At 32.5% G+C, this 14978-nt stretch overlaps 2 protein-coding genes across 2 annotated transcripts; one reads left to right on the plus strand and one right to left on the minus strand.

Annotated features, from left to right (window-relative positions):
• Nucleotides 1-109: 109 nt before the first annotated feature.
• On the minus strand, nucleotides 110-2555 carry LOC18010833 (trafficking protein particle complex subunit 1). Its single transcript, XM_006393013.2, has 5 exons — nucleotides 2422-2555; nucleotides 1667-1947; nucleotides 1349-1463; nucleotides 581-699; nucleotides 110-466 (listed from the first exon to the last, which is right to left on the minus strand). Exons 2-5 carry the CDS (start codon nucleotides 1888-1890, stop codon nucleotides 415-417), a joined length of 510 nt encoding a protein of 169 aa, XP_006393075.1. The 5' UTR covers nucleotides 1891-1947; nucleotides 2422-2555; the 3' UTR covers nucleotides 110-414.
• Nucleotides 2556-7280: 4725 nt separating this feature from the next.
• LOC18010834 (transcription factor bHLH122) lies at nucleotides 7281-9681 on the plus strand. The gene is made up of 6 exons (XM_024150572.1): nucleotides 7281-7993; nucleotides 8297-8589; nucleotides 8724-8879; nucleotides 8983-9048; nucleotides 9139-9207; nucleotides 9300-9681. The coding sequence occupies exons 1-6, from the start codon at nucleotides 7480-7482 to the stop codon at nucleotides 9342-9344; spliced, it is 1143 nt and encodes a 380-aa protein (XP_024006340.1). The 5' UTR covers nucleotides 7281-7479; the 3' UTR covers nucleotides 9345-9681.
• The last annotated feature ends 5297 nt before the right edge of the window (nucleotides 9682-14978 follow it).

The raw sequence follows: 14978 nt of genomic DNA on the forward strand, positions 1-14978 counted from the left end.
TAGTTTTCAATTTTACTAAGACTAACCAATTTTTAATAGCGAATGTTATGTACATAGTTTAATTTCAATTATTAAAACTTCAAAAACGATGTCACAACGAGTACACGGGTTTTTTTTTTGTTTTGCCTTCAAGTAGAGGTAATTACGCTTTCTTGCTTATATGGCAATTCAAGATTTTTGAGTAAACCATACATATCTTTGATAACAAACAAAAACAGTGAGTTAAGAAAGTGTAAACAACAAAAACAAGAAAAAAAAAAAAGAAAGTGTAAACAAAGATACATATGCTGAGCAAACAGTCGACTCCAGATTGATCTCTCTAATGCAATTCCCTCTTCTCTACAGAGATGGTTCATAATAGAGTTCTGTGAAGCAAAAGAGGTTCCAATGGCCAAATCTTTAATGCCCCACACACTATGAGATGCTCCTTACGTATTGGTCAAGTGCAGTGTTGAACAACTCCGACCTAAAGACCAATGAAACATAATCAGGGTTTAAGATTTGATGAAAAAAACAGGTTTAACCGATGCAATAAAATGTTAACCATAATTCGATGGTTGGATATCTGTGTGAAGCTTACTTGATTGGAGATCCTGGGTTGTATATAGGATTTTTTACAACGTACTCAACGTATAAACCGTAGATGTACTTGAGGGATTCCCGTAAATCTCCCGTCTTTGGATGAGTTACTAAGATAATCTGCAACAGAATAAGAAACCCTAAATTGATTAAGCCACCAAGAAGCTAAGCATTTAGATTTTTGATTAACAATTGTGATCAAACGACTTTGGAATCTAATCCCCATGTCCTGCCAATAAGCTAAATATCCAATCTTGAAAACTCCCATGACTTCATCTATCTAAATGATCGCACCCCATCTAAGCTTTAACCATATAACTCTTTCTACGCTTATCTTATTGTTGACACAAGTGACTAAACCCTGATGTTAAATTTTTTCAGCTGAACATGGTTAACAAATGATAGACAATCTAATATGAAAGCCAATGAGCATTCTCCTCAAAACTTCTTCAAACATCTCAATCTCTTTTGAGACATAGCACAGCTCAAGATTGTTTTAACTCTCCTACACGCCAATATGCTTCACAATTCACATTTGTTTGAATACACTTGTACCTTTTCAGAAAGTAAAAAACCAAACCACCAGTTTCCATACTCATCCCTAGTTCCCATATTTCTCCTAACCATTCTTCATCTTCTTTAGGTAGACACCAAGATAATGACTTAGGGTTAAAACAACTACCCAGGTTCCAGATTATCTGTACTTAAATCCTATTGAAGCTAAAAATTTGGGACTGAAAGGAAGAACTGAAAGAGCAATGAAGCTGACCTTAATACCAGAGGGAGTCTCCATGAAGCTTAGCTTGTAAGTGTTCGTACGGAAACTGTGGAAAGAGCATCCTTGTCCCGGCAACTGTGGAACCCCTAGATTCCCTTTATCCGCACTGCAAAAATTCAAAAACTGATTTAGCATTAGATCTAGCAAATCAAAGAAATCAACAAAATGAAACCCAACACAGATCAGAAAAATCCATCGAAATCATCAAATGTAACGATGCACACGAGTCACAGAGATGCAAAATCGATCAAATTTCAAATCCATCAACGGATCAGAGCCCAAAAAGAAAAGGGAAAGGAGAAGTCTAACTTGACGGGATCCATCTTGGCGGTGAGGGATTTGAGGGAGAAGAGAAGACCGAACATGAGTTTGTGATCTTGCTGGGGATTGAGCGTGTGAAGAGGCCGATTCCATTCTTTGTAGAGAAGACACACACCGTTTCTGTTGAAAACGTACATCATGTGCGCGTTGTTACCACTCACCGTCGGAACAGGCGGCGACGGACTTATCTCCGATCCACCGAAGAACTGCATTATTTCTTCGTCTTCCCCGTCGAGAGCGATTAACGAGATATTTATCAAAGATCAAAGCTGAGATCAGAGCAAATGTGAGAAACTTCGAAATTCGGTTCTTCTGTGAACTAGTCCGAGATTTCTATCATTATTTTAGCAAATTCTAAGACGTCAAATTATATAACTTCAAGCTTGAAAAATCGCAAATTTCAATACTTCGAATAAATGGCGAAACCGAGTTTATACAAAAAACGAAGGGTGAAGATGAATTCCAAATTCGCCTACATATATATAGAGAGAAATATCATCAAATTAGATACAAAGATTGAAACTTGCCAATTTATCAATACAACGAGTGATAGAAAGGAACAAATCCATAAAATTTATACGAAATTACAAGTTTCTAATAGATATACTGATGGGTTTTTCGAATCAATCGAGAACCAAACGCCGAAAAACCCCCCAAAATCTATGTGATGACGATATCGGGAATCATCTGTATATGGAATCTATTATCAATCGAAGAGAAATGTAAAAGTTTGAGATAAGTACCTGAGATAACTGAGAGATTCAGATTGAGCTTCGAGGACGATCCAAAATGAAGAAACGTGTGCCGATTCTTAAAGGAACCAGCTCAGAGCACACGCACCGGAGAGTTACGCTTTGCGCAAATGACAAAATTGGCTATGTTAGGGTTTTCTGAATTATCTGTTTTCCACCGCTTTGACCCGATCCGCTCTACATTGGGCTTGGGTTGGTCAAGTTATGGGCCTATTATAAGGATTAATCTCTTTAGAAAACTATTTATGCTGTACCAAAATATTGAACATTTTTTTAAAAAAACTAAATGAATACCCGCACATTATGTACAGGTTTTAATATTTTTATAAAAATTAATATAATCATCACTTGTTATTTACTTACTAATTAATATTTATTTAAAAAATTAAAAAATTAAATATTATTTAATAATTTAGAGTTATATTAAAATTAATAAATATCATCAATATTTTTAATTAGTTATAACATAAAATTTTGTTTAACATTTACACAAATATTAACTAATAGTTAATTAATAAAAAATTTTAAATTAATAGAATCATCATTTCATTTGTTACTTGTTAGTATTTTATTATAAATAATCTTTAAAAAATAATTTAAAATATATATTGAATATTATTAAGTAATTTACAGTTATATAAAAATTAAATACATATCTATCAATATTTTTAATTAGTTATAACATAAATTTTTGTTTAAAATTAATATAAATATTAGTTAAGAGTCAATTAATAAAACAAACTTTTCATATTCTTTAAATGCTTTAAAATTTAATATTAAATTTTTATTAATTAAAATTTAAATGACATATGTCAATTTCTCCAATGCTGATGTGTCAAGCATATAGAGAAAGTTGAACAACTTTTATATATAACTAGGAGAGAACCTGCGCATATGCACGGATCTTGTTTTAATTTATAGTTTAAATAATACATTTTTAGAATTTGTTTTGAATTAAATTTTTACCATCATTTTTTCGTTTAAAATATTTATGTTTTCTTTGATTTTTTCTAGATGATACACTATTTGTAATCTCTTCGACATGAGTTGTGCCAAATAATCCGATTTTTTTCGTACGGTAATGAGAGACTAAAGATCTATTATTTTAATTTATGTATAAAAACGTAATATCTCATAGAAAAATTTACCATTTTGAGTTTTTTAGTTATATATATTTTATTGATTCCATTTTTAAAATTTTTTAAAAAAAACTTTGTATGACATTTTGATGTATCTATTCTTCTTTTTTACTATTACTTTTTTTAATAACTTTTATTTTTATAATCGTTTATTGAATATTTAGTCTTATAATTTTATTAGTAAGAGTTTTATATAGGATTATTTAAAACTCTTTAACTTATTCAGTCTCATAATTTTTTTTTCACTTACATTAAAATTTAATGATATTTTTAGTTTGAAAATGTAGTTTAAATCACTTAGAAAAAGGAAATAGAATGGTGGATTTAAAAAATCTTGTATTATATAAATATTTTTAAGTTTTGATATATTTAAAATAAATTTAAATTTTATTTATTTAAATAATTTTGTTCATATACATATTAATATTTATTAATGTGTTTTAATGTTTTTCTTTAAATGGGATTAATTAAATGTTTTACTCTAAATGTAATTAATTATTTATTTCATTAAGATTTTAAATAGACAGGTGACGCTTTCTCCAATGCTGATGTGGCAAGCAGCTGGAGAAAGTTGGCCAAGTTTTATATATAAAATATTTTAGTCGATTGGCAAGGGAAAAGTTCGTGACTTTAGGGCTTTTTATTGGGCCTATATAATAAAACCTGGAAGAGTAGGCTCAGAATAGGCTTTTTATTGGGCCTATATAGTATTAGCTGAGGATTAGAACCGGAGTTAATTTGATCAAGAACAATTGTTCAATTGGGATTATAGTTGGTTCAATTTAAGTCATATGTAATCTCGGTTAAGCTCAGTTAACCAATTTTTGCTGTTTTGTTTTAACGGGCTAATGGAAACAAAGCTTTGATCTATGTCTCTACTTCTTCTTCATCTTAAGAGATCGATTGCTTCTAATTTTTGATGTGTGATTCAGTGAATTTGTAGGGAAGACGCCTGACAGAAATAAGGGTTCTCAATTCAAGACATGAACTCATTAAATCTAGTGTCCCATACTCCCATTTATCTACCTTTTTTTTTGTCTTTTTAATCGAATCTTTTGTAATTCAAAGATATTTTCTAGCTGATTCGTGTGAGAGTAAAATTGAGAAACAAGTACAGAGATTGTGAGAGTTGATAGGCATGTTCGTATGTCTATCCAGATGCAACAATCAATATGTTACATTCAAGTGTAGCATTATCCAAATGTATCATATAATATATTGAATGTTTCATCCAAATGCTGTTTGTTTGTTTCTACATATCTAGCTAGATATTATATTTGGATGTAACTTTGTTCATTTGTTAGTCTGTACAAAATGACTTAAAAGAACATATATGTTGTTAACAATATTTGTGATGATCAAATTAGCTTTAGCTTAATAAATTTCACTTAAATAAATAAAAATTCTATGAAGAAACATTAATGATACTTTTGTTATCTAGCTCACTAGCTACTACTTGTTTCTAAACTTTTGTTAGTTAATGATACTTTCATTGTAAAGCCACTGATTTACCAATTCGCATCATTTAGTTTTCTAAAATGAGGGAGTAAAAGCGAGGAAAAAGAGCAAAAACCAAAAAGACTTTCGAATGCATTTTTGACATAAAAATGAGAAAGTGAGAAAGATTCTAAATAGGTGGCTTGCTATTTCTAGGAAGAGGATCTTCACGCCTAAGTTTCACGTGAGATTGTGCTTCTCTGTTGCATTCCACCTCGATTCTCACATTCTCAAACCTTATCTTATATTTATTTATATTTTTTCTTAATTTGTTCAAAAGAAACGAGTACTTTCTTGACACCAAAATAGCTTTCTTACAAAAAAATGATAATAACGGTTAAGATCATATTTCAATTGTTTTCGGTAAAAATATGTAACAACTTTTCTTTTTTTTTTCCTATAAAAAAATACTCCGTATATAACAGGATACTATAACTTGACAAAAGATATATAATTTATATAGTCAACTGATGATATTCACTTAAAAGACCCATGGATAAATTCATTACGAAGTACTTTGTGATAGAAAAAAGATATACAATTTATATAGTCAACTGATGATATTCACTTAAAAGACCCATGAATAAATTAATTACGAAGTACTTTGTAATAGAAATTTATAGCATATATAGAATATAGTTAATATCTAAAAGTAAGCTACGGCATATAAGAAATCTAGTTTATGTACATTAATATAACAGGTTACTAAATTCAGTATTAATTAGTGCTTCTTATTTTTTTAAAATTGTACTAATTTTTGTTTTGTTTGATGGCTTGAACAACATGACTTTTAAAGCAAACTAAAACTTTCATATCATCAGAATAACATCATTTTAAATGAGAATTAATACTGTAAGATATACTAGACATCAAGAATAATCGGTCTGATTATCTTTTCACGGTTTGAAAACCATTGCTGTTGTATGAATTTATGTTGAATAACTACAAAGGTAAAGTCTATTCACCATTCGTTTTTCCTTTTTCAAACACTCATGCGACTTAATTATTAGTTGTACTGATTAATGAGTAATGACATTTAAATTCGGATATAGTATTAGTTGTATGTATTTTATTGAATCGGATCTTTTAATACTAATTACGTGTCCTGTTTTTTTTTGCGAAAGTACATACGTGTTTAAGCGTGAATAGTTGGATTTAGTCGCTTGAAAGGTTCCCTAAAATTTGGAGCCCTAGATTGGCATATCAACACCTGTCTGATTCTCCAACTATTTTTTATTTTTGTAATTTGTTTTTATTATCCGGATTTAAAATACGATATTCTTCTAGTTTGTTTTTCTTTTAAGTTGTCCGTCATTTCAATATGCGTCATATCGACATATGTGTGTCCTTTTTCTCAGCCATTTTTATAGCTTTAAGTCAACAGCTTTAAATCCCACAATTACACTATAGTCGTCATTTTATTAAAATATCATTATCAATCTCAGTTTTTGAAAGTTCTGAATCATGTCAATAATTGCAGAATAGTTAATTAAAAAGAAGATAAAAGTCCAAAACCGTAAAAGCTGCTAGATTTTCTTTCGCAAAACAAGAAAAATTATTGAATACAGTAGGTTACCATTATTGATCATTGCATCGATTGTAAATTCACAAAAACAAAACAGGGCTATCCATTTCAAGATGGATTACCCCGATTTGATCTATACCGTTTCATTTTCAAACCTATTATTAAAGCCTATAATAACTACTATTTGTTTGAGACAATTTAATTATTTTATTACAAACATATACATCAACTGATGATATAAAGGAAAAAGTACCATTAGATAAAATTCGAAGAGTAGTTTTTCAATAACAAAATAATCTAAACACAAATTTATCCGCAGTTGATATTTCAATACCCGAAATGAACATCCTTATTACAAAGAAAAAATCTATTGGAATTTACAGAAGAAGAAAAAAAACAATTTTAAGAACGAAGAAGGAAAAAACAATTTTAAGACATAAGAAGAAAAAAACCATTTTTTAAAAAAATGTTTGTTTTTGTTCCGAGCAAGAAAAATGATATAAAAGTATTAAAATAAATATACAAACAATAAAATAATGTGGCCCTACATGGCCCATACGTGTCAACGTCACGGTTTCCACTCGTAATATGAAGACACCACAAAGGGCATTTTTGTCTAAACGTACATAAATCCCAATCTCTACCTGCCTTCTGTTGTTTTTTTCATCACCTCTATCTCTCTCACATAAGCTTCCCTCACGTTCTCTTTCTCCTCTTTTTTTTTCCTTCTTCTTTCCCTTTCTGGTTTTTTTTATTTCACATATTTTAATTTATAATCTCAGAGATCTCTCGCCGGGAAAATCTCCCGGCGAATCAGCGAAACTTCCGGTGTTATCTAATCCAACAGAGAAAATAACACGGGAGGAGAAGAACACTAAAGCTACTAAGATGGAGTCAGAATTTCAGCAACACCACTTCCATCTCCACGATCATCAACACCAGAGACCCAGAAACTCTGGATTGATTCGTTACCAATCCGCACCGAGCTCGTATTTCTCCAGCTTCGGTGACAGAGAATCGATCGAAGAGTTCTTAGATCGACCGACTAGCCCCGAGACGGAGCGAATCTTATCCGGTTTCCTTCAAACCACCGACACAAGCAACAACGTCGATAGTTTCCTCCACCACACTTTCAACAGCGACGGGTCGGAGAAGAAACCTCCGGAGGTGAAGATGGAGGAGGTAGATATTCCGGCGACGGCGATGGAGGTCGTCGTTTCCGGTGGTGGTGATGATGTTGAGGTTTCAGTGGCTCCTGATTCAATTGGGTATGATTCGGTGGTGAGGAATTTAGGTCAGAACAAAAGACCTAGAGAGAGAGATGATCGGACTCCGGCGAATAATCTCGCTCGTCATAATAGCTCACCCGCCGGATTGTTTTCCTCCGTCGATGTCGAAACAGGTTCAAAAGAAATCTTCTTTTGCCTCTCACTTTCTAAATTTATTTTTAAAAGTTGGTTTCAAATTACTTTCCTTATCTGGAAACTTTTCTGGTAACTTTTTGAGAATATGCCTCCGATTTGATAGGACTAAAAACACGAATAGTCTCTGTTTGTAGATTTGGATTCAATAATTAATAATTAATCAGAGATATAGTAGTAGAATCTGCAATTAGTAACTAGCTAAACACAAAAATTGATCTTCATTAGTGGGGAAAGTATTTGGAATCTATAAGCATATTTGGTGTTTATTTGTCTTTGGGCAGCATATGCAGCTGTAATGAAAAGCATGGGAGGTTTTGGAGGAGGAAATCTGATGAACACAAGCAATACTGAAGCTTCATCGTTTACTCCTAGAAGCAAGCTTCCTCCTTCAGCTTCTAGACAGATGAGTCCGATCTCTGAGATTGATGTCAAACCTGGTTTCTCCTCTAGATTGCCTCCTCGTACACTCTCTGGTGGCTTTAATCGTTCTTTTGGTAATGAAGGCTCTGCTTCCTCTAAGCTCTCGGCTATTGCAAGGACCCAATCTGGTGGTCTAGATCAATACAAAACCAAGGTATGAGCTAAAGATGTTCTGTGATTTCCAAAATTCTGTCTATGATTCTGCCAGTGGAAAAGAAGAAGCAAGTTTGATACTTTCCGCTGCTGTTCTTGTTTGGTTGATTGTGGAGTGATGACATTAATTAACAGGATGAAGATTCAGCGAGTAGGCGTCCTCCTCTGGCACATCACATGAGTTTGCCCAAGTCTTTATCAGATATTGAACAGTTACTCTCGGATTCTATCCCTTGTAAGATCAGAGCCAAGCGTGGCTGCGCTACACATCCTAGGAGCATTGCCGAGAGAGTAATTCCTTCTCCTATTATCATGCTCAATGACATTTACTCCATGATTATATACTATTAGTTTCTCCTAAGGTTATTCATATATCCAAAATGTTTTGGAACAGGTGAGAAGAACTAAGATCAGTGAAAGAATGAGGAAGCTGCAAGACCTTGTTCCAAACATGGACACGGTGAAATCAATCTTCCTCTCTCTCGTTTCCTTTTCTCGTATGTTCACGGTCTTTTGCTCAATGTATTTATAATCTTCAATTGATATGCAGCAAACAAACACAGCAGATATGTTGGATCTTGCGGTTCAGTACATCAAGGACCTGCAAGAACAAGTGAAGGTAATATTGTTCTCTCTTGTATTGCACACCAATCTCTTGCTTTCCTCCTTTTCCCTTAAACTGAAAATTTTGGATTTTTTTTTTTTGGTCAGGAGCTCGAAGAGAGTCGGGCAAGATGTAGATGCTCTAGTGCGTGAAAGTACTAGAAGTCTTTAAGTATGCACGCGTGCGTGCCAGGGAGGGATTTTGTGCATAGAAGTATCGGTTCGGCCTTTGGAGAAAGTCGAAGATAGCGAAGTAGAGAGGAGGAGATCATGAACAGAGCTAAAGTTGGTGGCTGATGGTCAAAAGGGTTTTGTAAAGTTCAAACCTTTATTGGTCGGAGAAAAGAAGAACGAAGAAGAAGAAAGTAAGTTTGTGTAATGGTTCGAACTCCGAAGCTATTGTATGTTGTTCTTACACCCCAGAAGAGAAGTGATGTAGTACAATGAAAAGCTTCTTTTTAACTCAAGAATAATTCAGGGTAATTAAATATTTTCTTTTGTTAGAACTTATATTAGAACCATCAACGACCATGTCTTTAGTTCAGGGTTTTAAAAGGCTAACATGTGAACTGGTAACCAAACAAAAGAAAGATTTCTACGCTTAAACAAAATATATAGAGAAATAATAATTTTGAATATGCCCTACGAAGCGTATATATCACACTCAGTAAGTCTTGTCCAAAAGAAAAGAGAAATAAAGATAAACAGATGGGCAAAATCTTGCCTGCATTATAGTTGGGGACCATGTCTTCATTGTCTTGTTTTTTTCTTTGCTCTTTTAGGGGGAGTCATGTGAAGGTGCACTAAGTTGTAGGAGTGACACGTGCCAAGATATTATAATTGTTTTCTTCTTAAGGTTTACAAGTGTTAATCATCAGCTAATACCAAAAAGGTTCGTTAGATAAAAAGGTATTGGCTTGCTAAATGATTACTTTAGCGACAATGCGCATATTAATATGCTATGTTCCAAAATCCTTACACATGTCTAATTGTCTATCACATATATCAAACTGACATACGCTTACGATTCGTCTTTTATGCGAATGAACTAGAAAACAGTTCAATTAATTAAGGATGGAGTTAAGATTTTTTTTATTAGAAAACAAGTGTTAATCAATTAATTTTCGAAATTTTCTAATGTAACACTCATTCACTAATTAATATGGAAATGCAAAACTTTTGTTACCAACTTAATTAATTTAGAAAAAATAAAATAATTAATTTGGTATAGATGAATGAAATTTCTTATCGCAAAATCAATAAAAATGTAAATGTTATAACGTTCAAAAAACTAGCAATTTATACAAGCTCCACTTTATAAAGAGGTTTGAATACCTACAATACTTGATTCCAAGATTTTGTTCTTACATTCCAAGTTATTCCAATATTCTACATCTTGAAACCGTATATGAGAGGGAGAGCTTGATGCATCAGCATGTCTTTCAAGAACACACGAAAAATTAACATGTCGGTTCTTGGTGTATTTTTCATGGTCTAATGTTTTTGTAGGTATTGTTAATCTCAGAATAACTATGAATGCTGAACTCGTTAAATCCTTATCTCTTTTTTTTGTTTGGGTCAAAAAATCCTTATCTCTTAAGGTATTTTTAATGGGAAAAAAACACTAGATTACATTTTCGATATTATGAACTTCACGAAATTTACTTTAAAGGCATAATATTGATAACCCACAATACTTGATTTACAAGGTACACATCTCAATCACTAAGGTTTTTTTTTTCAATCATTAAGTTATCTAATACTCCCTGTTCAAAATTATTTGATGTTTAAAGTTTTTGCACACAGTTTAAGGATTCATTTAATTTTTATTTTTCCTATACTAAAAATATTATTTATAATCCATTTAAATTTCATTCAGCCAATAAGAAAACAATCTGCAAAATATAAAAGGTCAAAAACTACAAAAATTTATTAAATTTGGCATTGAAAAGTGAGAACATCAAATAATTCTGAACAAAAAAAAACTTTCTAAAACATCAAATAATTCTGAACAGAGGAAGTATAATATTTTATCTTTAAAATAAAGAAAAAATGAGAAGTGTAATGAAATAGTTAACTGTTGTGAATCCTAAATATATAGTCCATCGATGAGCTTAATTAATAACGTCTGTAGAATACCAATTAATGTGGACTAATTCATCATTCAGTGTCCAAATAACTTTCAGAGACAGCAAAGTTTCTACGAGTTCGGCAAATAGTATTCTAGAAATCCACTATCAGCTTTAACAAAAAAAAAATTCACTACCATCAACGAGTTACATCCTAATATTATTACAGCAATACCTAACATTAAACCGTGAAAAACAATCACCCCTTGCTAGCTGTCGCTGTCACTCTAACAAAAATTCCTAGTATTAGCATATCTGTCAATACATGTAAATCTCGATGTCGAGATCACTGTGTAGAAAGGCATTGGTAATTACCATGAGTAAGACTCCATCCGTTGCGTGCTGCCAAACTCAGAAAAAGCTTCACACTAGCCTGTTTTGCCACAGGAAAAATGTGTTTACATGTATTGACATATATGCTAATACAACATTCATTAACTTAATTCCCCTTATATAGTACCTACAGGGAATATGTATTTACATGTATTGACATATATGCTAATACCTAGCAACACTTTCGAGCTTTTTTTATGTTAGCCTCTTCTATACTACCGCTTCATCTTTTCTCCTTATTAACCTCTTTCTTTATGTAAATAATTAGGTGAATCTAGTCACTTTTTTGTGTCGCATTGTAAAAGGAGAGGAAACTCTAATTAACAAGAAATGAGTTTGTCTACAACAAGGTCCAATGAATACAAACATCAAACAAGATAAGAAAAAAAAACATAGAACGGGGTTGGTTGGAGGACAAGAAGATTTTATTTGCCAAAGTTAGAAACTTCTAGTTTTACAGTATGATACGAAAACTGTTGATCAAAAGGATTTCTTTTAAGTAAGATAATAGTAAGATTGAGGCGAGATATCCATAATTTAGAAGAGATTTGACTTAAGATAAGCTTTGACTCGAAGATGAATAGATCGGATATTGTGTTATTTGTATTAATCAGTTCAGTGTGCTTTACAAAAGTGTTTAAGTGTTTTGCCGAGAGAAAGAAATATAAGTTGAGAGCTAAAAAAAAGGCATTTCATAAATGAGCCTTCATAACGTATTTTTAGCGGGGGTTGAGCAGGCAGATCTCCGGGTATCCAAGGTGATGTGGCACTTGCAGCATCTTTCGGGGACATGATCCTCGACCTTTGTGTTCGAGTTGGTCCGCGGATGCAGGTAATGATGAGTTCGGCGCCAATCTACTATACCGAAAGCACTGTTGGCGAACTGCTCTCCACGTGTCGACTTCTGCCCGGTTCGAGCCACTATAGCTCAGCGTATTGATGACGTTCGCACAATAGGACTTGCTGATTGGGCGTGTCTGACTTTTTATTGGACTTGGTGAAACGGGCTTTAATTGTTAAGATATTAGAGGTGCTAAGCATACTTCTAACAAAAATAAAGCATTCATGAAATTCTAACGATCAGTTAGAAACTCACAGGATTCTATGTTCGTATTGTTTCATTATATGTTAAAAAATTAAGTTTCATCAGTTAACCCGAAATCTAAAATTTTCCTCTATAAACTAAGAAAATTCTTGATTTGTACGAGACTGTCACAGTATCTCGATCAACTCCAGATTGACATGAAAATGCTTTACCCTGAACGACTCTGAACGTCGAGCACCACACACGTTAATCCATTATATATTTCCAATATTTTCACGTCATAAAAATTGCATTCTACTATACAAATACAATTTATTTGCAAATTACATACTACCAAGTACCAACGCCACAGAAGATGCACCTATTAATTACTAGCCGTACATTGTTCTACAAAAATATCCAATAATATAGTTCACTTTAAAAGTAAAATTACCGTGAAGCAGAATATAGTCAGACAAATTTTCTATGGATTGTAGTAAGAAAGTTCCAGTTAAACATTTTATTTACAAAACAGATGTTCAAGTCCGTTACCTATTTCTAGCTTTGGTGCATCCAAACGTAACATTCGTCAGCATTTTAGCAAACACCAACCTTTTATCTTTTCTACCAAAGCTACAAACATCAGAATACTATGTAAAGACAAAGAAAACTGATGCAGCCCTAAATCTTACCCGAAGAGGAATTTCAGATGACCCTTTTTGACCAATCAATGCAAGTCCCAACAAATTTTCACTGAATCTTCCTGAGTTCTTGTATAGTTTACACTTATACACCAACTGAGAAAATAAAACCGTGACGACGTCGTATCGCGATATAGCATTTGTAGAAAGTCACGTCGCTATGCTAAAAGCTGACTTTTTGGAAAAGACAAAAACATCATTTCACTTTAAAAAATAAATTTTCTATTTCCAAAGAAAGACAAATTTTTACTTCACAATCACTGATATTCTGAGATCAACATAAGCCAATGCATTGTTGTTTTTCGTCACAGTTTTCAGAAAATCTTATGTAGTAGATTAACTATGTCATGTGTTTACTAAGGTCTATTCCGACCACTCATATTTGTTTTTCACTGTATTCTAATGAATTTGTTTTTTTTTTCTTTTTATTCACCTTATTTAATTTCTTGTAAAAAAATTGTTTCAACCCATTGTATTGTATATGTAGGTACTATTCCAACATTCTTAAACTATTTATGGTAGAATTTCTTTGTAGTTATATAAACTTTACCATTTTTCAACTAATTAATAAGACTAATGAGATTGTCACTAAAATTAGAAAGATACACAAGTCTCTCTTTTTAGTGATTTTAAAGAAAAATACCAAATTCTCTAACCTAATATGTTACCATGTAAGTAAATACAAAATCCTCTAATTAGATCTCCAACTATATATGATCAGTACTTCATCAAGTAAATATATATATATATATACACACACATGTATATTTTCATCAACAGAGTGGCAGAAACACGCTTTGAGGTAAATCACTAGGTCTAGGCTCGTCTTGTTGCTTGTCTTGTGGTGACGACAATGATAGATTTAATTCCCTTGCTAATTCAGGGTTTAAGATTTGATTCTCAGTCAATGTTTTAGTGATTATTGCTCTTCGTGTGTTGTTTTTTTTTTAACAGTCTTGTATGAAGTTACAATGGTGTTCAGCGAGATGGGAATGCGTAGCAACACGGGTTTCCTTTGTTGAACTAAGCTTGAACAAAGCTTGAGAAACAAGGTTTCTAAAAGATTTAGGAAATTTAGTATATTTAGGAGATATCTAAATATACTTTAGGAGTTATCTAAAGGAAGTTTTCTATTTCTATAATGATTAGGAATTTGTAAGTTTCTCTCTATAAATATGAAGTTGTCGAGATGTGGCAAATTCATGAGATTAGAGAGAGACCTTGGAGGCTTTAAGTTTTGAGTGATTTTCTTAAAGCAAAAGGTGTTTTGGCATTCTTATAATCTCTTTAGAACTTTATTTGGTATCAGAGCTTGAGAAGAAGATCGATCCAACTTATCATCAGCGAGAAAGATAAATCATGGGGGATATCGTTCCTGTTTCACAGACAAAGGAGATCAATGTTTCATCAATTCAATGTCCAATGCTGAATTCGACTAACTATACCGTGTGGGCAATGAGAATGAGAGTTCTTCTTAAAATCCACAAGGTTTGGGAAGTCATCGAAACAGAGACAACCGAAGGAGACAAGAATGACATGGCTATGGGATTAATTTTTCAATCAGTACCCGAAGCACTTGTTCTACAAGTCGGAGAATTCA

This window comes from Eutrema salsugineum, unplaced genomic scaffold (genome assembly GCF_000478725.1).
Source record: "Eutrema salsugineum unplaced genomic scaffold, Eutsalg1_0 scaffold_7, whole genome shotgun sequence".
NCBI classification, from domain to species: domain Eukaryota; kingdom Viridiplantae; phylum Streptophyta; class Magnoliopsida; order Brassicales; family Brassicaceae; genus Eutrema; species Eutrema salsugineum.